Source organism: Pristiophorus japonicus, chromosome 2 (genome assembly GCF_044704955.1).
Source record: "Pristiophorus japonicus isolate sPriJap1 chromosome 2, sPriJap1.hap1, whole genome shotgun sequence".
NCBI classification, from domain to species: domain Eukaryota; kingdom Metazoa; phylum Chordata; class Chondrichthyes; family Pristiophoridae; genus Pristiophorus; species Pristiophorus japonicus.
This window is the reverse complement of record NC_091978.1, coordinates 283,256,802-283,283,009: the sequence shown is the minus strand read 5'-3', so window position 1 is coordinate 283,283,009 and position 26,208 is coordinate 283,256,802. Positions and strand designations below refer to the sequence as shown.

The 26,208-nt window shown below is 41.6% G+C and overlaps 1 protein-coding gene across 3 annotated transcripts in view; it reads right to left on the bottom strand.

Moving 5' to 3' along the window:
• Positions 1-26,208, bottom strand: part of lrba (LPS-responsive vesicle trafficking, beach and anchor containing) — a 1,157,354-nt gene that overhangs the window by 262,048 nt on the left and 869,098 nt on the right. For all 3 annotated transcript variants that reach the window (XM_070871469.1, XM_070871472.1, XM_070871473.1), the window contains exon 44: positions 715-855. In XM_070871469.1, coding sequence (XP_070727570.1) covers positions 715-855 — 141 coding nt within the window. The remainder of the gene's footprint in view (positions 1-714; positions 856-26,208) is intronic.

The window sequence follows — 26,208 nt, the reverse complement described above, 5'->3', positions numbered from 1 at the left end:
CAGAAAAAAAATGTAGAGAATTGCGATTTCTAAAATAGTCCGTTCTCCACCAGTTGCTCCTAAAAATCAGGCGCGAATCATGTGGAAACTTGGGCCCATACACTCAAAATGCCATTAACCTGTCTTTCCTCTTTATGGATGCTGCCTGACCTGTTCTGCATTTCCAGTATTTTCTGCTATATATATGTTAATGTGTCATTGCTTTAAGAATGAAATTGAGGGGTTAAGTTCTTAGTACCATTATTGGAAGTTTATTTGCAATGTCAATGCTCAACTGTGTAACAGTGTATAAAAATATGCACTGGTGCAACAGTAACTGAGTACTACTGAAGAAAGCTGTTTTTCCACATCTTTCTTTCTACATGAGGCTTCACATCATAAAGAGCTTTATTAACTGTAAATTATTTTACGGGTATACTTTATGTACAGCGTTTTCAAATTATCACCTAATTATGCCCAATATATGCTAAAATGAAACTATGAAATTAATTTTAAATGATCTTAAAATATATTCTGATTTGAAAAAAAAAATCAAGTACAAGTAATTACCTGGAATTAGCCTAAGTACTCCAGTTTATGTGAAGGATTTATGTCTGCTTTGTGCTGTTTTATCCAGCTTTAATCAACGGACTGTTGCTAGTGCTTTTTCAATGGAAGAGACACATTAATGTGCTGACTGGATGAAGCAGCTTTAAATTTTACAGTTGTACTTACAATTCTTAACAACCACGCAAGAGTGAAGCTACTGGTCGAATAATGAGTCCCATAGTGGAAAGCAGGAACCTGGTCATCTTCCCAGCTTTCATGGCGCTCCGAAAAGAAGGCTGCTCTTTTTGGGTTAAGGGCTCCAATAGGCTAAAGGGAAAGATCAAAGTAATTAGCTTCAAGAGAAAAATTTTTAATATTATGCCAAAAGGTTATCATGCTGCTTAGGTTTTTATTAACCCAATGTAGATGCATGTCTTGAACAAAGGTTATCTATTAACCGCATTGAAAACTATCGACAAAACTAAATGTATAATTTGCAAATGTTTTTGGATATAAGGAAACCTGCGGTCTGTGAGAAATGTTTACATATAACACGCACCTAGGTTCATTTCCCAGTAAATGAAAACATTATTCTGAGGATCATCTCAGTAAAATTGTAACATTTACTCGCTAATAACATGCACCTAGGATACAGAATAACATAGCTCTCGTTATATTCAAAAGATTATTCTAACATTACAGTATGAAACATACAAATGGCAATTTCACTGGTAAAACAAATCTTAGCAGGCTTCTCAAAAATCTTTTCAAAAACATTTCCATTTACTGCTTGCCTCATCATAAAATAAACATATACTGTATATAAATTATTCAACTTTACTACTTACTTCAACTTTCATCATCTGTGCAAGTATTTGCATAAGCACAGAGCACTTTTCAGCAAGCAGCTCACTTCAATGCACAAGAGCAAACCTATTGCTTGCAACAAGTCCACTGTTCCAAGTAAAGATCGCCCATTAGTACAAAACTTCGGATGCAACCTCCCAAACATAAACATTTTCAAAATTGTGTAATTAGATAACTGATGACACCTAAATTTTTTGTAATAGTAACTATTTCAAAAACAGTCACCGGCACTTAGCATGTCTTTTTGCCAATGGAAATAATGTTGTTTTGAAATAACGTGCACTTTAATAAAATCAAAGAGCCCCTGTTATCCTACAGTATCTTTACATAAGTATTAATTCTTCCAGTTGTGATATTCTGATGAAGATTGTGCACCCAAAACATTAAACTATCTTTTCTGTTTACTGATGATTATGGATCTGCAAATAAAATACTGAACTGTATTGCCAAATGAGTAAAGTAATAATCAAAATGAAGCTGTATGGTGCTCTGCCAGATCATACCGGAGTACTGTATTCTGGTCTGATCACTGAGACACAAGTGAAACATTTAATCCCTGGAAATAGTCAAGAAGGGCCAGGAGTTTGATCCCTAGTTTCAAATGACTACCTTATGGGAAAGGTTAGAAAATATCAAATGGATTTGTCTTAAAAGGTGGTGAATACAAGATATTAAGTAGAATAAAAAAGGTTAATCTGGAGCATTTAAACCATGACCACTGAAAAGGGACACTAAATAAATTAGTAAAAGGTAAATTCAGGACTAATGTCAGGAAGTACTTCTTTACACAGAGAGTAACTAGTACCTGGAATGGTCTTCTGCGTAGGATAATTGGGGCAAAAACTCTTGAATCATTCTAGAGGCAGTTGGACGATGTGCTTATCTCCAACATTTTTTAATTTCAAATTTATAGCAGTATTTTTTTTATTATCCCTACTTACAATATTACATGGTACAGCTGCTGGTCTACTGGATATATAGGATTCGACCAACAACTAAATTTTCTAAAACGTTAGCCAATCAGCTATGGCATTGCTCATGGACAAATCTTAAGAAATTGCCTCTCTGTTTGTTTTTGCCTTGAAATTCATGGAGGGTGCTGAATGGTGTGCAGTGAGGTGCCCCTGATATTGGACCTTAGACCTGATTTTCATTGAGCCAGTGTGTTGCGGACAGCTATAGGAAGATCGCCGGTGATGTGCGACCAAAGATCAGGTTATTGCTGGCATCGCAGCGGGCTTCAGGTAAGGTGAGAAAGGGGGGCAACCGGGAAGGGGGAGCAATCAGATCGGGAGGTAGGGGAGGGGTGGCAATCGGGGAAGGTGGGGGTGGGTAAGAGCCGTGCCCACGATATTTAAATATAGGGTCATGAAGATCACACCTGCTCCTCCCAGCTGCACATTCAAATAAGTATATTGTAAAAACTTACCTAGTTAGTTGTGGCACATCAGGCACTTCCTTTAAGAACGGCCTGCTAGAGACCTGGTTTATCGGAGTGCAGCCAATACTAGCGCCAAGTGCCTCAGGGCAAACCAATCTGTATGCTTCTCACTCAGTTTCTTTCCTTTCCTATCTCTCTCTTACTTTTCTTCCAACAGAGACCAGGAGACACACTCAAAGTTCCAACAGGCTTACTTTGAGGAATCACCGTAATCATGAAACTCCCTTCAGAGAGTTTGGTCAACACAGAAATATTTCAGTCAAATTCAAACAAGGAGATTACTTCCAACACCATCCCAGACGACATCTCCTAATCCATCTCCAATGTAATGGCCTATAAATTTTGATGCTCCATAATTTTCTTATAGAAAGTTGGAAGGCTGGGGAAAGAGTATAGGCCCACTCTCTCCATGGTCTTGGTCCCAATGCCTCCTTTTTCAAACCATTCCAAGGAGCTTCATAGTATAAAAAAAAGCAAACAACAGCTGGAGACTCTTGCCCACATAGCAAGGGAGGGGGGAAATTTATGAATAAATATGGAGGTCTGGAATCTCTTGGGTGGAGGCTTTTTCTTAAAAACTTAATGGGCCGTAATTTGTGGTTGTAATGACAGCGAAACTGTGAGTGATCACTATCATTACTGAATAAAACTGACAGCAACTTCTGGCACAGTTAAATGCGAAAATTTTGAAGTTGCTGCCAGTGATACATAGGGTGCACTGTTGCCATCTTCGCAGATGCAATCAGCACAGAATCAGTGATTTGGCGTGAACTTCAATTTACCGGCAACTATTCTCGCTGTAAAAACCATTGAAAATGTTAAGCCTTGTTGAGTGAGCTGTAACTAAGCTTTTAACAGAGCACTAAGTAATAATTACTGCTGAGCAACCTCTCTGGCCCTGAAAAATTAATTTTAGAAGTGTGGAGTCTCATTCCCTCCATGCTAAAAAAATATTCCATGGAATTTTAAAATAATTTAAAAAAAATGTTTTGTTTGTTTATATTTCAGTTTCTACCTTCATCATATGTGCATGTCCCAATCTTTATTTTGATTAAAAAGTGCATTATAATCAGTTTTTTTTCACTTCCTGGTTGGCCAGCCAAGAGAATTCTTCAATCTGATTGGCTGCTCAGCCTGCTTGGCGATTTCATTGTTCCTGAATGCCAAAGATCCCCTATAGATGACGCCAGAATGAAATTGACATCGTAATAAGAGAAACCGACGCCACAGAGCCCGCTAAATCTTTGTGGGCAGATTTCGTCAAGGTCAGCGGCAAGCGCCGTCCCTTTGCTGCTGAGCGCAAAATCCGGGCCAATATATTGTTACAAAAAAAATATACAAGAGCAGTATATCAGTGGATAGTCATTACATTGAGTGTCACAGTTTGTTACAGATGCAAAGCACTCTTAAAATGTTGGCCGTTTCTGAGCTGCAACATGGAAATCTGCAAACTTTGCTCACCAAACAATTAAACTCTGAATGAACTCATGCTATGTTTATTTCTAGGCAATGAGGCCTTCTAGCCTTAAACACACTTCCACCTTAGCAGCAAAATAATATATTGTGCATTACAGGCCATAATACCACTGTCATTAAAAAAAAATCACTTTTATAGTGAATGGGAAATCTACTAAAATATAAATAATTTATACATACGTGTAGTGCCCTTCCATCACAATGTCTTCTTCAAATTATTGTGCAAAAAATTTAGAACGAAGCAAAAGGCAGCCATTTTTAGTGCACAGAGAAGCTCTCTGTTAACAGCAGAATCCAGGAACCACAATATCTGTAGGATCTTAACTCAGGGTTCTGATCTTTAATCAGATTAGCAATTAACTTTTGAATGAACTGAGCTAGTGTTCACTTACCAATCAGATTTCATAACCTTAAAAAGCATACCTGCACTTTAGCAGCAAAATATATTGTGTTCACAAACACTAATGTAGGACTGCTCACTTAAATTTTCCTGGGCAAAACAACTGAGCCCCTTTCAAAGGCATACTTTTGCAGAAACTGCACTTAAATTCTGCTAACTTACTGCTGACAGTATTATTCAAATTACAAAGTGAATATAGAAATTACTTCATAAGAAATATTCTCTTTATTCCCCTCCAAGTTTTCTTCCCTACTTTCTTGAAGATGGTAACCTATCCTGAGGTACAGTTGCAGCAGTACTCAATCTCCAGTACCTTGTCCAAGGGACGGTGCTTCATGCATGACCTTAGACATAGATGTCAGCAGATTATTTGACCAAGAATCAGAGCTGAGCCCAACTCTGTCTTCAGCCAAAGCTTGCATACTCTCAGCAGGGATCATTGGATAGTGATCAGTAGCAGGAACCCTGGCTGATTCTTCCTTCCTAGTTCAAGTTTATGGAGACCAATTGTAGCACTCCATGCTGTTGCCCTGGACGAGATCATCTAACTCAGCACAAGACAAAACATATACAAGTTACATGGAGAAGTCAACAAAATAAGGCTTATTTACCCTTCATATGTCAATATGGAATTTACAGCAATGGTTAACAAGTCCTATGTCTTTCTCCTGGAACTGTTTTGCAACGCTAATATGCAGCTCAATCCCCTTGCTAGTTTCCCAGCTGAAAGATATCCATTTGCATCCCAGCTGTTCCTTCATTTTATGTGCCCTGGTTTTCGCCTGCTGAAACTTTTTTCCTCCCTGCACTGTGATTCTCCATTTTCTTGTCTGCCCCACTTCTATGCTGCTTTCCATTCTAGTTGTAATTTATAGATCATCCTGATGTGACCATGTATCTGCTTAATTATAGATGTACAAGTTCCAATGACAATCAATCGTATCAACTTGGCAATCATCCCAATTCCATGTAAAATAGGACACCACAAAAACCTTTATATTACAACAAAAAGCAATATTCTTGCGGAAAAAAAACACACCAATATCTTAACTATACACAAAACACTGGTGTGATAGTGATTTATAGAAAATAATCCACATTTGATGTAGCAAACGCCACTAAGGATCTCATGTGGTGCCTGAATCATGCAACCCTGGACTACTCAGTTTATTTTCTGTACTGTAAATCCTCTTATTTATTCCTGATAATTCTACCCTAAGGGAATAACTACATTACTTTGTGAAATACCATGACTAACTGAATTTTTTGTAACCCGTCGAACATTTCCAGATTGATGTGCACTATGATCTTTAAATCATAAGCTTCACTGTTTGACCATGTCTATGTCTGGGTTATTTCAAAATTGGTTATGCAGAGGTTATGCAGCATATTTACAGGATCAGTGAATTTTAAATTAATCGCATTAAGGTTTACTCTACTGACATCGAATTCACTCCTCGGAAATGTCACCACAATTTTTTTTTTTTTTTTTAAGGTCAATACAAATAGATCATTTACTTTGCAAAATATTGTTTACCATAACTACAAAAATATGAATAAAAATGTACTCTTTAAAAATATGCTGCCTGCAATGCAGGTTACAGTTGACTATGATAAATCAGGTCTATGTTTCTGAGGCAAAATGTGCAGATTACAAAATCACTCCAGTAACAACACTTCCTTAACATACAGCTTCTGCAAAAACTTAAAGGCTAACTGATATTTTGACACACACTGCTATTTTCTCACTTTATTGAAAAAGACACTTTCAACTTATTTTGTAATAAGCAACACCCATCTTAGAAAATGCCTGCACTACAGCTTTTTGAAGTGTTTAAGGTTCTGTTAGCTAATGGTTGGACTCAGGGTTTTGCAAAGTAATTCAAATTCCCATTTGGAATTCACTTATGGTTCCCCAAAAACACAGTGGCCCAAAGGCTGTGTGGTACAGCCCATGCAAAGCCCAAGGTTTGATCTGTGCTGAATCAGTTGACCTTAGCCAGGGAAATAGCAGAATGCTACAACTGGCTTTAACACCCTGAGCCAGTGAGAGGAAAGGCTGTCCATACTGGAATGTGCCCACACTTGCATTGTTTCAGATTCAGTTGTGATGCTTCCCATGATTCAGTGCCTGCTGGCAGTCACTGTCTAGGCTCATGAATGAAGAACAACCATTTAGGTGAGGCACTGGAGAACTGCATGTGCAGGCAAGAATCAATCCTTTGAGAAGTCGAGAAACAGAGTAAAGACCAGTGGATACATTTTTTTAAATCTGTGGAGTAACAACATGAAGGCCAATTGATGGCACTGCATAAAAATAGAATTGTATAAAATAATCAAAAAAGGTGGAAAATCTTTTTCAAAATGTAGCTGATGCTATTTTTGGCTCAAAGTATGACGACAATGGAAACAGCTTTAGGAATAACAATTTTAACCTGTATTTTCTCTTTGACAAATATCCAGATTTTAAAGTAATTACTGCGTTTTTACCTGAAAATTGTTTGACTTGTTAAATTGCAAATTCCTCTCAATCTCACAATTTTTGTGGGTCTCGTGAGGGTTGGCCCCATATGCCTCTCCTGAGCTGCACGTAAGAACACATCTGCTATGGTCTGTTGCATTTTCTCTCATCTCTCCTCCAGTGCACCATCAAAATGTAAGTCGCATAAGTGATGATTATATTTTCATTTACAGGCTTTCATGGTCTCTGACAGCCAGCTACGGGCTTGCACATTCCCTCATTTAAGTTCCAACTGTCCATGGCTTTTTTCTTCTCCCAGTCTTTGTCTCAGTTACATTACCCCTGAGCTCTTAGTAAGCCTTATTGGGGGTAAAACTTCATTATTCACTATTTATAGCAAAATCATTAATGCATGTATAAAGAATGCATTTATGATTTTGCTGGGAATTGCACTAGCAGAAATGTTCTCCCGATGTGATTTAGTTTGCACCAACAATTACATATTTTTATACCACATTTTCATTCCTATTTGCACTAGTTCACTGTATATTTTATATAGTCGTGCTGTGATCCTTCAGCCAGCAGGCTAACACCAGAACTGCAGACCTGACCATCAATGAGGCTCTCATCAGTCAGTGCTGGCAGTGGGTATACAAATGGGACAAATGGTTTGAAATATGTACAACTCAGATAGATTCCTGTTAGTCATAGCATGTTCAGAACAGAATCGATAAATGTATCAGGATTGAATGTTAAATCACAATTTAAAAAAACATTTAAAATGTCCAATTTAATTTTAACAAGAACTCTAGCTTGTACTTCTGGAGGCAGCTAAGCTGTCCGACCTCAATACAGCAGCACAACTGGCTACAGAGTTTCTTTCTACTCAGTAAACAACTTCCTTGGTTTATTGGAAAGACACATTTTCCTAGGTTACCAGGCAGCTAAAAACTGACAACTCCAGCCACGCATATGATCGGCAACTAAGAATCGCTACCGTCCAACAGAATGCAACACCAACTTTCTCAGATGTACGAGACAAGTATCCCGAAAACAGCACAGAACGGATCATCGACAAAATGACAGTTTGCTCCAAGATTGGCAATTTAGTCCTAAAAATATATTTGTTTGCGCCTGAATCTACCCGAACACAACTGAAAGATCACATTAATTGAAATCATTTCAGGCAGGTTTTTATGAATATACACAAATTTTGTACAATCTGATTAAGTATAATGATAAGTGCACATCAATTCAATTGATTTGGAAAATGCAACTGAATTTCAAGCGGATCAATTTGAATTAGTTTATTCCTTAGGAACATACGGCTAAAACCAATTTGGATTGATTTTAGTTTGTTTTTAAAATGCAAGTGTGCACAAATCTGTGGCGACAACATGCTTTATGGGAACTAAAACTATTTTTTTACTACTGCACAGGGAAAATGTAATTTAAAAATTAAGCATGTGGCACAGCATTCTCATTGTATCTTAAATTGTGTTTATTTACAAGCAAATTAAAGAAACATATTTAGATACCAAGTGGGAGAATAGTCTGGCGCATTTTTGAGCTTTGGGCTGACATTGATGCACTGTCGGCTTATTCAGTGAAGTAACAGTGGGAATACACACATTGAATTATACATTACAAGTTTGCACTGATTTATTGCAGTAATAACATCCACCTCATTAAAAAAAATCCACTTTGCTGCAGTGAGAGCAATACATATTGTTTACTGCAATAAATTAATTGCAGTGCAAGAAGAACCTTGTGGAAACCCTCTAACAATGCATCTGTAATGACAGTGCTATACATCACAGCTTGCACAGCAGGTTTATGACAAATGAAGACAGGGTACAGTATTCGGAAAATACATTTCTTAAAAATATGGCCATTATCTCTTGACTACTGGTCAGACAGCGTCTTGAGTCGAATATAGGTTACAATTCTATGTCACAACTGCAAGATATATTTGCAGAAGGCAGTAATATATTGGAGGGCTCCCTTTCATTATTCCACACAAACATTGTTAAATAAATGTGTCTGATATTGTTACACAAAGACAATGCCACATAGGACAAAGATACACTTTTGAGCACATTTTAGAAATGATCAGAACTGAGCAGTAGTGCAAGTTATATCAATAACAAGCAAATTATGATATGGTTATTCTCATCTACTAAATATTCTTGCAAAGCAATTTACCAAAAGTGTGAGGTGATGCAATGATTTTAACCATTAAAAAAAATTAAAAGATTACACTGTGACAGATTTAACACATGAGAACACAAAACATTCTGTTGAAGAAGTAACAAAAACAACTTGTATTTATATAGCGCCTTTAATGTAGTAAAATGTACAAAGGTGCTTAATAGGAGTGTTATCAAATGAAATTTGACACCCAGCCACAGAAGTAGATATTAGGACAGATGACCAAAAGCTTGGTCAAAGAGGTACACAAGAACATAAGAAATAGGAGCAGGCCATTTGGCCCCTCAAGCCTGCTCAGCCATTCAATGGGATCATGGCTGATCTTCTACCTCAACTCCACTTGCCTGCACTACCCCCATATCCATTGATTCCCTTAATATCCAAAAATCTATCTGTTGTGTATATGTAAAGCATGCACTTCCATGTTCCGCCACCAGGGAGCTCATCCCCTGAAGTCCCAAGGGATCCCAGCATCCCTTGGGAGCACTGGATATAAGCCGGCCCCGAAGGCCTGTTCCACACTCTGGAGTGTCTTATTACTGAGGTCACTGTTACGTTAACCTCCCTGTGTGCAGCCTCATCTGTGGTAGGAACACAAGAACTGGTGACGATGGGATTATGTCCACCAGTGTTAACACGAAACAAATCTCTCAGCACACAAGTGCTAGCAATATTCATAAATTAACTGGAACTGTGTTTGCGAGCAGAGATGTACAGGGCAGAACCCACGAGTCTGCAACTGCCAGCAGGCCTCAGGTGACCCAGATGACTCAGAGTCCCCAACAAAGGATGAATGCAAGGCAATTCACACCTTGTTGGCGCTGTGGAGGCTCCCATTCAGCCTATTCATGCCGCTTCAAAGGGTATGTTTGCAAGAGCTGTGGAACAGTGGGGCACCTCCATCGAGCTTGCAAACGAACTGCAAGCTCTGCAAAACCTGCTAACCAACACGTGGCAGAGGAAGATCGGTCCATGGTGGATCAAAGCAATTTCGAGCCTGAGAGGAGGCAGATGCTGAAGTACACGGGGTGCACACATTTTCGACGAAAAGTCCACCTATAATGCTAAACGTAAAATTGAATGGCTTACCCGTAGCCATGGAACTGGACACTGGCGCTAGCCAATCCATCACGAGTAAAAAGATGTTTGAGAGACTGTGGTGCAACAAGGCATTCATACCAGCCCTGAGCCCCATCCACACGAAACTGAGAACGTACACCAAAGAGCTTATCACTGTCCTGGGCAGCGCCGTGGTCAAGGTCACCTACGAGGGCACGGTGCACGAACTGCCACTCTGGATTGTCCCGGGCAATGGCCCCACACTGCTTGGAAGGAGCTGGCTGGGCAAAATCCGCTAGAACTGGGATGACATCCGAGCGTAATCACATGTCGATGAGGCCTCATGTACCCAGGCTCTTAACAAATTTCCTTCCCTTTTTGAGCCAGGCATTGGAAACTTTTCTGGGGCAAAGGTGCGGATCCACTTGGTCCCAGCGGTACGACCCATTCACCATAAGGCGCGAGCGGTACCTCAAATGATGAGGGAGAGTGGAAATCGAGCTGGACAAGCTGCAACATGAGGGCATCATCTCCCCAGTGGAATTCAGCGAGTGGGCCAGTACTCAAAAGTGATGGCATGGTCAGGATTTGCGGCGATTATAAAGTTACTATTAATCGTTTCTCGCTACAATACCAATACCCGCTACCTAAGGCAGACGACCTATTTGCAACGCTGGCAGGAGGCAAGACGTTCACCAGACTCGACCTGACTTCGGCCTACATGACGCGGGAGCTGGAGGAGTCTTCAAAGGGCCTCACCTGCATCAACACGCACAAGGGACTGTTCATCTACAACAGATGCCCGTTTGGAATTCGGTCGGCTGCAGTGATCTTCCAGAGAAACATGGAGAGCCTACTCAAGTCGGAACCACACGTCTTTCAGGACGACATATTGGTCATGGGTCGGGATACCGCTGAGCACCTACAAAGCCTGGAGGAGGTCCTTCAGCGACTGGATCGCGTAGGACTGCGGCTGAAGAGGTCGAAATGCGTCTTCATGGCAAAAGAAGTGGAGTTTTTGGGGAGAAAGATCGCGGCAGACGGCATTCGGCCCACAGACACCAAGACAGAGGCTATCAGGAATGCGCCCAGGCCACAGAACGTCACGGAGCTGCGGCTGTTCCTGGGACTCCTCAACTATTTTGGTAACTTCCTACTGGGGTTAAGCACCCTTTTAGAGCCCCTATATGTGTTATTGCGCAAAGGTGAGAACTGGGTGTAGGGAAAAAACCAAGTAATTGCTTTTGAGAAAGCCAGAAACATTTTATGCTCCAACAAGCTGCTTGTATTGTATAACCCGTGTAAAAGACTTGTGCTAGCATGTGACGCGTGGTCGTACAGAGTCGGGTGTGTATTACAACAAGCTAACGTTGCGGGGAAGTTGCAACCTGTCGCCTATGCCTCCAGGAGCTTGTCTAAGGCCGAGAGGGCCTACAGCATGATTGAGAAAGAGGCATTAGTGTGTGTGTTCGGGGTAAAGAAAATGCATCAGTACCTGTTTGGCCTCAAATTTGAACTGGAAACCGATCACAAGACCCTCACATCCCTGTTCGCTTAAAACAAGGGGATAAATACTAATGCCTCAGCCGCATACAAAGGTGAGCAATCGCGCTATCAGCGTATAACTATACCATCTGCCACAGGCCAGGCACCGAGAACTGTGCGGATGCTCTCAGTCGGCTACCATTGCCCACCACGGGGGTGGAAATGGCGCAGCCTGCAAACTTGTTGATGGTGGCGCAGCCCGCAAACTTGTTGATGGTCATGGAAGTATTTGAAAATGATAAATCACCTGTCACGGCTCGCCAGATTAGGACTTGGACCAGCCAAGATCCTCTGCTGTCCCTAGTAAAAAACTGTGTACTGCATGGGAGCTGGGCCAGCATCCCCGTTGAAATGCAAGAGCCAATCAAGCCGTTCCAGCGGCGAAAGGACGAGCTGTCCAGTCAGGCAGACTGCCTGTTGTGGGGTAACCGCGTAGTGCTACCAAAAAAAGGGCAGGGAGACATTCATCTCGGATCTCCAAAGCACACACCCGGGTATAGTAATGATGAAAATGATTGCCAGATCCTACATGTGGTGGCCTGGTAACGACTCTGACTTAAGAGTCCTGCGTACGGCAATGCAGCGTATGTGCTCAGTTGAGCAACGTGCCCAGAGAGGCACCACTAAGTTTGTGGTCCTGGCCCTCCAGACCATGGTCAAGGATCCATATCGACTATGCGCGCCCGTTTCTCGGTAAAATGTTCCTGGTGGTGGTGGATGCTTTTTCAAAATGGATTGAATGTGAAATAATGTCGGGAAGCACCGCCACTGCCACTATTGAAAGCCTGAGGGCCATGTTTGCCACCCACGGCCTGCCTGACATACTGGTCAGTGACAACGGGCCATGTTTCACCAGTGCCGAGTTTAAAGAATTCATGATCCACAATGGGATCAAACATGTCACCTCGGCCCCGTTTAAACCAGCCTCCAATGAGCAGGCAGAGCGGGAAGTACAAACCATCAAACAGAGCCTTAAACGAGTCACAGAAGGCTCACGCCAAACCCGCCTGTCCCGAGTACTGCTCAGCTACCGCACGAGACCCCACTTGTTCACAGGGGTGCCCCCGGCTGAGCTACTCATGAAAAGGACACTTAAAACCAGACTCTCGCTGGTTCACCCCAACCTGCATGATCAGGTAGAGAGCAGGCAGCAGCAACAAAATGTAAACGATGGTCGCGCCACTGTGTCACGGGAAATTGATCTGAATGACCCTGTGTATGTGCTAAACTATGGTTCCAAGTGGATCGCGGGTATGGTGATAACTAAAGAAGGGAATGGTGTGTTTGTAGACAAACTAGACAATTTGCAGAAAGTACCTGGACCAAACGAGGCTGCGGTTCACAGACTGCCCTGAACAATCCACAGCAGACACCACCTTTTTCGAGCCCACAACACACACCCAAAGGATCAACGACACCATGCCGGACCAGGAAATCGAACCCATCATGCCCAACAGCCCAGCAAGGAGAGGCTCACCAAGCAGCCCTGCAGGGCCAACAACACACCAGCCTAGCGAGGGTATAGCCAACACACCAGAACAGACATTTGTACCAAGGTGGTCCATCAGCGAAAGAAAGGCTCCCAACCACCCCACCTTGTAAATAGTTTTCACTTTGACTTTGGGGGGGGGGGGGGGGGGGGGGAAAGAGAGAGGAGTGATGTTGTGCATCTGTAAAGCATGCACTCCCATGTTCCACCACCAGGGAGCTCATCCACTGTCCCGAGTACTGCTCAGCTGCCGCACGAGACCCCACTCGCTCACAGGGGTGCCCCCGGCTGAGCTACTCATTGGGAGCACTGTATATAAGCCGGCTCCCTAAGGCCTGTTCCTCACTCCGGAGTGTCTTATTAAAGACTGAGGTCACTGTTACATTAACCTCCCTGTGTGCAGCCTCATCTGTGTTAGGAACACAATACTATCGATCTTTGTCTTGAATATTTTGAACGACTGAGCTTCCATAGCCTTCTGGGGGTAGAGAAGTCCAAAGATTCACAATCCTCGGAACGAAGAAACTTCTCCTTATCTCAGTCCTAAATGGCCAACCGCTTATTCTGAGCCTGTAACCCCTGGTTCTAGACTCCCCAGCCAGAGGATACATACCCCCTGCATCTACCCTGTCAAGCTCTGTAAGAATTCTGTATGCTTCAATGAGATCACCTCTCATTCTTCTAAACTCGAGAAAATATAGAACTAGTCTACTCAATCTCTCCTCATAGGACAATCCCCCTATCTCAGGAATCAGTCTGGTGAACCTTCGTTGCACTCCCTCTATGGTGTATATCCTTCGTTAGGCAAGGAGACCAAAACAGTACACAATACTCCAGGTGTGGTCTCACCAGGGCCCTATATAATTGCAGTAAGACGTCTTTACTCTTGTACTTAAATCATCTTCTAATAAAGGCCAACATACCATGCTTTCTTAATTGCTTACTGTAACTGCATGTTAACTTTCTGTGATTAGTGTACAAGGACACCCAGGTTCCTCTGAACATCAACATTTCCTAATCTCTCACCATTTAAAAAATACTCTGCTTTTCTATTTTTCCCACCAAACTTCACATTTCTCCACATTATATTCCATTTGCCATGTTCTTGCCAACTCACTTAGCCTTTCTATATCCCCTTGAAGCCTCTTTCGATCCTCCTCACAACTTACATTCCCACCTATCATCAGCAAACTTGGATATATTACATTTGGTCCCCTCAGCCAAATGATTGATATATATTGTGAATAGCTGAGGCCCAAGCACCGATCCTTGCGGTACCCCAATAGTTACAACCTGCCAACCCGAAAATGACCCATTTATTCCTTCTCTCTGTTTTCTGTCCGTTAACTAGTATATTACCCCCAATCGCATGAGCCCTAATTTTGTTGAATAACCTCTTGTGTGGCACCTTATCGAATGCCTTCTGAAAATCCAAATACACCACCATCCACTGGTTCCCCCTTATCTATTTTGCTAGTTACAATCTCAAAAAACTCTAGTAGATTTGTCAAACATAATTTCCCTTTCATAAATCCGTGATGACTCCTATTATTATTTTCTAACTGCCCTGTTACCATTTCCTTAATAATAAATTCTAGCATTTTCCCTACTACTGATGTCAGGCTCACTGTAGTTTCCTGTTTTCTCTCTCCCTCCTTTCTTAAATAGTGGGGTTACATTTGTTACCTTCCAATCTGCGAGAACCATTCTAGAATCTATGGAATTTTGGAAAATGACAACCAATGCATCTACTATTTCGAAAGCCATCTCTTTCAAAACCCTAATATATAGGCCATCACGTCCAGAGGATTTATCGGCTTTCAGTCCCATTAATATCTCCAGTACCATTTTTTAAACTAACTCTAATTTCTTTCAGTTCCTCATTCTCACTGGACCCTTAGTTCTCTACTATTTCCATCAAGCTTTTTGTGTCTTCTTCTGTGAAGACGGACACAAAGTATTCTTTTAATTTCTCTGCCATTTCCTTATTCCCCATTATAACAACTCCTGTCTCAGCCTTAAGGGACCCACATTTACTTCCGCTAATCTTTCCCTTTTTACATACCCATAGATGCTTTTACAGTCTGTTTTTATGTCTCTCACTAGTTTACTCTCATATTCTATTTTCCCTTTCTTAATCAATTTCTTGGTCCCCCTTTGTTGAATTCTAAAATCCTCCCAATCTTCAGGCTTACTGCTCTTTTTGGCAACATTTTAAGTCTCTTTGATCTAATACTATTTTTAACTTCTCTTGTTAGCCACAGTTAGACCACTTTTCCTGTGGGGGTTCTTGTGTTTTAAAGGAATATATATTTATTGTAAATTATGTATTAATTCTTTAAATGCTATCCAGTGCTTGTCTACCATCATACCCTTTAATGTAGTTTCCCAATCTATCTTAGCCAACTCGCTCCTCATACCTACGTAGTTTGCTTTGTTTAGATTTAAGACCCTAGTTTCGGATTCAACTAAATCATTTTAGTACTCAATATAAAATTCTATCATATTATGGTCACTCTTACCAAAGGCCACTTTACTGCAAGCTTATTAACTAACTCATTCTCATTGCACATATAAGATCTAAAATAGCCTGTTCCCAAGTTGGTTCCTCAACATATGAATTTAGAAAACTATCTTGTACACACTCCATGAAGTCGTCCTCTACACTATTACTGCAAATTTGGTATGCCCAATGTATATATAAGAATATAAGAAATAATAATAACTTTTATTTATATAGCGCCTTTAACATAGTAAAACATCCCAAGGCGCTTCACAACAGTGTTACGCGACTAAACAAATAAATTTGACACCGAGCCACAAAAGAACAAATTAAGGCAGATGACCAAAAGCTTGTTTAAAGAGGTAAGTTTTAAGGAGCATCATAAAGGAGGAAAGAGAGGTAGAGAGGCGGAGTGGTTTAGGGAGGGAGCAGGAGTAGACCATTTGGCCCCTTGAGCCTGCTCTGCCATTCAAGAAAATCATGGGTAATCTGATCCTGGCCTCAACTCCACTTCCCTGCCCGCTCCCCATAAGCCCTTATTCCCTTACCGTTCAAAAATCTGTCTATCTCCACCTTAAATATATTCAATGACACAGCCTCCACAGCTCGATAGGGTAGAGAATTCCAAAGATGCATGACCCTCAGAGAAGAAATTCCTCCTCATTTCCGTTTTAAATGGGCTACCCCTTATTCTGAAACTATGCCCCCTAGTTCTAGATTCCTCCACAAGGGGAAACATTCTTTCTGCATCTACCCTGTCAAACCCCCTCAGAATCTTATATGTTTCAATACGATCACCTCTCATTCTTCTAAACTCCAATGAGTATAGGCCCAACCTGCTCAACCTTTCTTCATAAGACAATCCCTTCATCTCAGGAAACAACCTCTTTAGCCTTCTCTGAACTGCCTCCAATGCAAGTATATCGCTCCTTAAATGAGACCAAAACTGTACGCAGTACTCCTGTACAGTTGTAGTAGGACTTCCCTACTTTTATACTCCAACCCCCTTGCAATAAAGGCCAACATTCCATTTGCCTTCCTAATTACTTGCTGTACCTACATGCTAATGTTTTGTGTTTCATGTACAAGAACCCCCACATCCCTCTGTACCACAGCATTTTGTAATCTCTCCCCATTTAAATAATAATTTGCTTTTTTATTTTTCCTACCAAAGTGGATAACCTCACACATTTTCCCACATTATAATCCATCTGCCAAATTTTTGCCCACTCACTTAGTCAAGTAATATCCCTTTGCAGAATCTTTTGTGTCCTCCTCACAACTTGCATTTCCACCTATCTTTGTATCATCGACAAGTTTGGCTACATTACACTCGGTCTCCTCATTAATATAAATTGTAAATAGTTGAGGCCCCAGCACTGAGCACTGTGGCACCCCACTAGTTACAGTTTGCCAACCTGAAAATGACCCACTTATCCCGACTCTCTGTTTTCTGCTAGTTAGCCAATCCTCTATCCAAGCTGATATATTACCTCCAACCTGTGGGCTCTTAACTTGTGTAGTAATGTGACACCTTATTAAATGCCTTCTGGAAATCCAAATACATGACATCTAGCAGTTCCCCTTTATGCACCTTGCTTGTTACATCCTCAAAGAACTTCAGGAAATTTGTCAAGCATGATGTCCCTTTCATAAAACTATGCTGACTTTGCTTGACTGTATTATGATTTTCTAAATGTCCTGCTACTACTTCCTTAATAATGGACTCCAGCATTTCCCCAATGATAGATATTAGGTTAACTGGTCTATAGTTTCTTGCTTTCTGTCTCCCTCCTTTCTTAAATAGGGATGTGACATTTGCGGTTTTCCAATCTGCTGGGACCTATATGTAGATTAAAGTCCCCCATGATTACTATATGAAATTGCCCAAGTATGTCCTGTCCACAAAAAGCAGGACAAATCCAATCCGGCCAATTACTACCCGATCAGTCTACTCTCAATCATCAGCAAAGTGATGGAAGGTGTCGTTGACAGTGCAATCAAGTGGCACTTACTCACCAATAACCTGCTCACCGATGCTCAGTTTGGATTCCACTAGGACCACTCAGCTCCAGACCTCATTACAGCCTTGGTCCAAACATGGACAGAGGTGAGGTGAGAGTGACTGCCCTTGACATCATGGCAGCATTTGACCGAGTGCAGCATCAAGGAGCCCTAGTAAAATTGAAGTCAATGGGAATCAGGGGGAAAACTCTCCTCTGGCACAAATGAAGATGGTTGTGGTTATCGAAGGTCAATCATCATAGCCCCAAGACATCGCTGCAGGAGTTCCTCAGGGCAGTGTCTTAGGCACAACCATCTTCAGCTGCTTCATCAATGACCTTCCCTCCATCATAAGGTCAGAAGTGGGAATGTTCGTTGATGATTGTACAGTATTCAGTTCCATTCGCAACTCCTCAGAAAATGAAGCAGTGCATGCCTGCATGGAGCAAGACCTGGACGACATTCAGGCAAGGATTGATAAGTGGCAAGTAACATTCGTGCCTCATGAGAGCCAGGCAATGACCATCTCCAACAAGCGAGAGTCTAACCACCCTCCCTTGATATTCAACGGGATTACCGTTGCCGAATCCACCACCAACAACATCCTGGGGGTCACTATTGACCAGAAACTTAACTGGGCCACATAAATAATGTGGCAACAAAAGCGGATCAGAAGCTGGGCACTCTGCATCGAGCGTCTCACCTCCTGACTCCCCGAAGACTTTCCGCCATCTACAAGGCACAAGTCAGGAGTGTGATGGAATACTCTCCACTTGCCCAGCTGAGTGCAGCTCCATTAACACTTAAGAAGCTCGACACTATCCAGGACAAAGCAGCCCGCTTGATTGGCATCCCATCCACCACATTCAACAATCACTCCCTCCAACACTGGCGCATCTGGCTGCAGTGTGTACCATCTACAAGATGCATTGCAGCAACTCACCAAGGTTTCTTCGGCAGCACCTCCCAAACCCGCGACCTCTACCACCTAGGGCAGTAGGCGTATGGGTGCACCATCACCTGCAAGATCCCCTCCAAGTTACATACCATCCTGACTTGGAAATATATCGCCGCTCCTTCATCGTTGCTGGGTCAAAATCTTGGAACTCCCTCCCTAATAGAACTATGGGAGTTCCTTCACCACAAGGACTGCAGCGGTTCAAGAAGGCGGCTCTCCACCACCTTCTAAAGGGCAACTCGAGCACATAAATCTAGGCTGACACTCCAGTACAGTGTTGCACTGTTGGAGGTGCCATCTTTCGGATGAGATGTTAAACTGAAGCCGCAGCTGCTCTCTCAGGTGGATGGAAAAGGTCCCATGGCACTATTTCGAAGAAGAGCAGGGGAGTTATCCCCGGTGTTCTGGCCAATATTTATCCCTCAATCAACATAACAAAAACAGATTATCTGGTCATTATCACACTGCTGTTTGTGGGAGCTTGCTGTGCGCAAGTTGGCTGCCGCATTTCCCACATTACAACAGTGACTACACTTCAAAAGTACTTCACTGGCTGTAAAGCGCTTTGAGATGTCCGGTGGTCGTGAAAGGCGCTACATAAATGCAATTCTTTCTTTCTTTCCTTTAGGGATAGGCAATAAATGCTGATTTTGCCAGCGACTCCCACATCCCAGAACAAATAAAAAGAAAATACCCTTATTACCTGCATTTCTAATTTCCTAATTTATATTCTGCCCTACATTACAACTACTGTTTGGGGGTCTATAAACAACTCCTCCTAATATTTTCTATCCCTTGCTGTTGCTTAGCTCCACCCAAACTGATTCTACTTCTTCATTTTCGGAGCTAAGATCCTTTCTCTCTACTATCTTTATCCCATCCTATATTATCAGGGCTATCCCTCCTCCTCTTCCATTTTTGTCTATCTCTTCTGAAAGTTAAGTGTTCTGGAATATTTAGTTCCCAAACTTGGCCACTTTTCAACCACGTCTCTGTAATGGTTATTGGATCAAACCTATTAATTTCTATCTGCGCTATTAATTAATCTATTTTCTTACGAATGCTTAACGCGTTCAGGTATGGTGTCTTTAGCTTTGACTTATTTCTATTCTTCCTTGATGTCAACTTAGTCACTGATGCCTTATTACCTTTGTTACTCTCTCTGTCCCTTTCTGACCCACACTGCGTATTTTTACCCAAAACTCCACTCTGTTCTAGAGCCTTGACATTTCTCTTGCTGCTTTTAAATTTACTCTTTCTTGAATCCTCCCACCGCCCCCCACCCTTCATTAGTTTAAAGCCCTGTCTACTGCCCTAGTTATTCGGTTCGCCAGGACACTGGTCCCAGCCCAGCTTAAGTGGAGCCAGTCCCAATGGAACAGCGTCCTCTTTCACCAGTACTGGTGCCAGTACCCCATGAACTGAAACCTCTTCCTCCCACACCACTCTTTGAGCCACGCATGTAAACATTTAATCTGTTTGTTCCTGTGCCAATTTGCCCGTGGCTCAGGTAACAATCCAGAGAGTATTACTTTTGAGGCTCTGCTTTTTAATTTGGATCCTAGCTCTTCAAACTCCCTCAGACCTCACTGGATAGGATTGGGGATGTAGGAAGAGAGCAAAATACAGGAGATGACTCTGGAAACCTGCTGGCCAGTTCCAATTCTAGTATCTGTAAATTACCTACTCCTTCAAATATTCATTTAATTTTGTGTGGAGCACCAACAGAATAGACCTGTTGGGCCTAATGGTTGTGAAATTCTACGTAATTCTTTATAATTGCCCTGTAGGTTTTCACACTATCTGCCTTTACTTTCTCACTGGGTAGTCTATCCCTTTCAGTCGCCCACTCTATGTAAAGTATTTAAATCAAAACTGTCTGTGCAACTGCTCTAGTTCGACAGTTTGTGGCAACCTCAAACATATTGGGGCTAAAATTCCGGATGGAGGCTTCCTTCGGATGAATGCCTCCCACATGAAATTTTTTGGCAAAAGTACCTAGTCGTCCCAGAGGTGCCTTCGATTCTGGTCGGAGGCCTTCTTTCGATGTGTAGCGTACGGGAAGAGGACTTCCCCGTACGCACGAAAAAGCTGGAGTCACGTGAGCCTGGACCACCAATCACTCTGCAGTATTCTCACTGATAATAATGGGAACTCCGTTTTTACGAGTTCCCATTATTATCAATGAGAATAAACCCCTAAGACAAGAAACACAACATAATAAATAAAACACCTCACATATTTAAAATTAATTGAAATGAAAGTTAATTAACTGTTTGAGAAAAAAATATTTTTTGAATTTTTTTTGTTTTAATACGATTTAAAATAAACTTACCTTAATGGACAGGGTTTTAAAACATAAAAATGTGTTTTTAAATGTAATTTTTATATGTTTTAAAGCGTTTACGCTGGTAAATGTAGGCTATGCGCCTGCTTTCACCAGATGTAAGAGTTTGAAGGACATTCGCTGGGCACGAGTTGGGCAAATAGTCCAATCTCACCTTCGCGAATGTCCTTCTCCCGGGGATGCGGATGATCTGTCAAGAGAAATCTTGACAGATTGGAAAAGCCAGTTTTCGGCACCTGCGCATCGCACCCCGAAAACCAGCTTTTGTGAGGCATCGCCGGGTCCATCCGCACTTCATACGGACCCGGTGAGGCTGGAATCTTAGCCCAATTATTGGGATTCAATTTATCTATTGCTTTAAGAATCTTGAATAATACCTCCCCTGAGCTTTCTTTTATCCAGAGTATGAGTCCATGGTCAAGAAAATGCTGGAATCCATGTGGTAACAGGGCACTTAGAAAGTGATAGTATGATTAGGCAGAGTCAACATGGTTTTATGAAAGGGAAATCATGTTTAACAAATTTATTCGAGATTTTTGAGAATATAACTACCAGGGTAGATATAGCAGAACCAGTGGATGTAACATATTTGGATTTCCAAAAGGCATTCAATAAGGTGCCACATAAATGGTTGCTACAGGAGATAAGGGGTCATGGGGTTGGGGGTAATATATTAGCACGGTGAGAGGATTGGTTAACGAACAGAAAACAGAGAGCAACGATAAACGGATCATTTTCCGGTTGGCAGGCTGTAACGAATGGGGAGCCGCAAAAATCAGTGCTTGGGCCTCAGCTATTTACAATCTATATTAGATGAAGGGACTGAGTGCAATGTATCCAAGTTTTCTGACGATACAAAGCTAGGTGGGAAAGTAAGCTGTGAGGAGTACACAAAGAGCCTGCAAAGGTACACAGACAGGTTAAGTGAGTGGGCAATAAGGTGACGATGGAGCATAATGTGGGGAAATGTGAGGTTATTCACTTTGGTAGAAAGAACAGAAAAACAGAATATTTTTCAAATGGTGAGAAACTATATGTTGGCATTCAGTGAGGTTGAGGTGTCCTCGTACAGGAAACACAGAGAGTTAGCATGCAGAACTGCGACAGCAGCAAAGAGTGACGTCATCAAGGTCCAGGTCGGTGATTGGGCAAATACAGCAGGAGAGACGCTGTCGGGGCGAAGGAGCGGTGAGAGACTGTAGAGGGATGCGATCGGGGCCCAGGAGAGGCGTGAGTTCAGGGCAAGGGGCCTGGGGGCAGCACAGGCCAGCCCACACTGTGATATGTGTGCGTGCTAGGTCCGTGCAGCAGAGTAGGTCTCCAGCCGCCTTGGGTAATCCTTGCCATTGGACCATGACCTAGCTCTGTCAAGCCCGTGTGGTGGCTGATGTGCAACGGCTACTCCATGTTAAAAAAAATCCATGCACAGGTATCTTCCACCCTTCAGGATGTAGTTCAGGACCTGGAATTTTAGGTCCTTCATTGGAACACCTGTGAACTTATCCTTTTTTGGTGTGGAAGTAAGTCATCCTCATTTCGAGGGACCGCCTATGATGATGAGGGCAAGCAATTCGGAAGGCAAATATAGTATATTGCAAGGGGGTTGGCATACAAGAGTAAGGAAGGCTTACTTCAATTGTACAGGGCTTTGGTGAGACCACACCTGGAGTACTGTGCACAGTATTGGTCTACTTAGCTGAGAAAGAATATACATGCCTTAGAGGCGGAGCAACAAAGGTTCACTAAATTGATTCCTGGGGTGAGAGGGTTGTGCTATGAGGAGAGAATGAGTTGATTGGGTCTATATTCTCTGGAGTTTAGAAGAATGAGGTGTGAATTCATTGAAACATATAACATTCTGAGGGGGATTGACAAGGTAGATGCTGAGAGGTTGTTTCCCCTGGCTGGAGAGTCTAGAACTAAAGGGTATAGTCTAAGGATAAGGGGTCATAGAAACATAGGAAATAGGTGCAAGAGTAGGCCATTCGGCCCTTCGAGCCTACACCACCATTCAATAAGATCATGGCTGATCATCACCTCAGTACCCCTTTCCTGCTTTCCCTCCATACCCCTTGATCCCTTTAGCCGTAAGGGCCATATCTAACTGCCTCTTGAATATATCCAACGAACTGGCATCAACAACTCTCTGCGGTAGAGAATTTCACAGGTTAACAAATCTCTGAGTGAAGAAGTTTCTCCTCATCTCGGTCCCAAATGGCTTACCCCTTATCCTTAAACTGTGTCCCCTGGTTCTGGACTTCCCCGGGTCAGCCATTTAAGACTCATATGAGGAGGAATTTCTTCACTCAGAGGGTTGTGAATCTTTGGAATTCTCTGTCCCTTTTGGGTACTCAGTTGCTCAGTATATTCAAGGCTGAGATAGATAGATTTTTGGACTCTGAGAATCAAGGGATATGGGGATTGTGGGAAAAGTGGAGTTGAGGTCGAAGATCAGTCATAATCTTATTAAATGGAAGGCTCGAAGGGCCATATGGCCTATTCCTGCTCCTAATTCTTATGTCTTCAGCTTCGCCTCATAGCTCAGATGCTTTAAACCATCAGTTTTTGTTGGTCCTTTTCTGCACAGCCTTCAATGCCCGAATATCCTTGCTATAGTATAGCAATCAAGCTCATTATCATCTCCTATGATTTGTGCTTTATCCCTCTGGTTATATAGTTCAAGATCCCACTGGCTTTTCTTCTTGCTGCTGTGTACTGCACTGATGGTAAGTTATTCAGCAATGTTCCTAGATCCCTCTTCTGTGTCCTGTAGTTTTGAGCCACTTAGTTTATATTCCTGTTTATTTTCCTTCAATAGTCTTATCATCTTGCATTTGCCCACATTAAATGCCATTTGTTATTCATCAGACCACACCTTCACATCTATCCATATCAATTTGTATTTGTTTTGCTTCTTGACTAATTTTGAAGCCTCTCCATATTTGGTGTCAACTGCAACTGTAGACAATTTTCTTTCTGCTTCAAATCATTTATATACACTCGAAACAGCAATATCCCCAGCACTGATCCTATGGAACCCTGCTGGTGATCCAACGACATTTCAATGCAGCTCCATTCACAACTATTCTTTGCTTTCTTTGGTTTAATCAACTTTCAATCCATCTCAGAACCATGGCTGATTCTCTCCGCCCCCCGCCCCCCCCCCCCCCCCACGCATCTAGCGGAGATCAATTGCGGAATTCCCATTGTTTCTCTGTTAACAGCACAGACCAGGGACCAAACATCGGACACTTCTGGTCTTTATGACTTAGCATCAGAACCTTTTATCACAATACATTTATCAACTGAAGCAACCATTAGAGGAGCCCTTTTAAAAAATAAAACTGACAAATCTGAAGTGAACCTCTGCCAGGGAACTAGAAAATAAAACAGAACAAAACACAGCATTTACAAATGCTACATGCAATAATGCTTAAAGTATCTATTTATATTTAAAAAGGCAGGCCAAATTGAAGTTTTATTTCACATTAGTATTATTTTCTCACAATCTGGATGGCATGCATTGCAAATGAAAAAGTGCTACACAATTTTATCCCCATTAGGGGCCTCAAAACTTACATACCAATGGGTATCTTTTACTTCATTGTGTATTCAATAAAAACTTAACTAAATCTAAATGGTTCAAAATTGCAGGATCATTCTTGAAGGAAAACAAGACGAACTTTATTTTAAAAAAAAAATTAAATCACTTTATGGTTCAGGATCGCTTATTATTGATTTTTATCCTTGTTGTTAGTAATATATATATATTAAACATAGTCAATCAATACTGATGGAATTGCTGAACTGCATATTGGAGACAGTAAACATCAAGGAATCATATTTATCTATTTTTAATAAAAAATAAAAACTGAAGGAAAAAGTGATTTAAACTGCACCTTGACTTAAATTCTGAAGTCTAGCAATTCAACTATTAGAATGATTTTTGGGAGGATAACATCCAAATAAATACATTCACTGACATATAGAAAATAGGAGCAGTAGTAGGCCATTCGGCTCTTCGAGTCTGCACCGCCATTCAATATGATCATGGCTGATCCTCTATCTCAACACCATATTCCCGCTTTTCCCCCATACTCCTTGATTTCTTTTGTGTCTAGAAATCTATCTATCTCCCTCTTAAATATATTCAGTGACTTGGCCTCCACAGCCTTCTGTGGTAGAGAATTCCACAGGTTCACCACTCTCGGAGTGAAAAAATTTCTCCTCATCTCGGTCTTAAATTTCCTACCCCGTATCCTGAGACTGTGACCCCTTGTTCTAGACTTCCCAGCCAGGGGAAACATCCTCCCCGCATCCTGTCGATCCAACCCCGTCAGAATTTTATACGTTTCAATGAGATCCCCTCTCATTCTTCTAAACTCTAGTGAATTCAGGCCGAATCGACCTAATCTCTCCTCATACGATAGTCCTGCCATCCCAGGAACCTTCGCATAAATGGATGAACCAAATAAGATAGGTTGAGGTAATTTTGGTTTTATCTAAGTTTTCCCTTTCAACTAATGAAATTAGCTTTGTACTATAATTAAATGTGGAAATGTTGTATCATTTAGTGTGTCACTATATAGTGAGTAGAGAAAGCTAGCATTAGATCTCTGTATTTACAAGTTGCTGGAGACTGATGATCCAACCTGCTCAGTATTTGGATGAATTTTACCTGATGCCATATGATCTATGGGGAGGGAATAAATCAGCATGTGTACAATCATTTATTTGTGCTATTGGGCAAGATGAGCTCAATTAAAAGTATCACAACTGATTAGCAATGATCTCTAATGGGATACATAGAAGATTTTGTAGACTTAAATTTTGTTCAGTTTTTATTAATTTATGTGAACATAGTAATAAGAAGTTAAAATATACCAAATTCTAAATGAGTGTATAGAAGCTCTGATTAT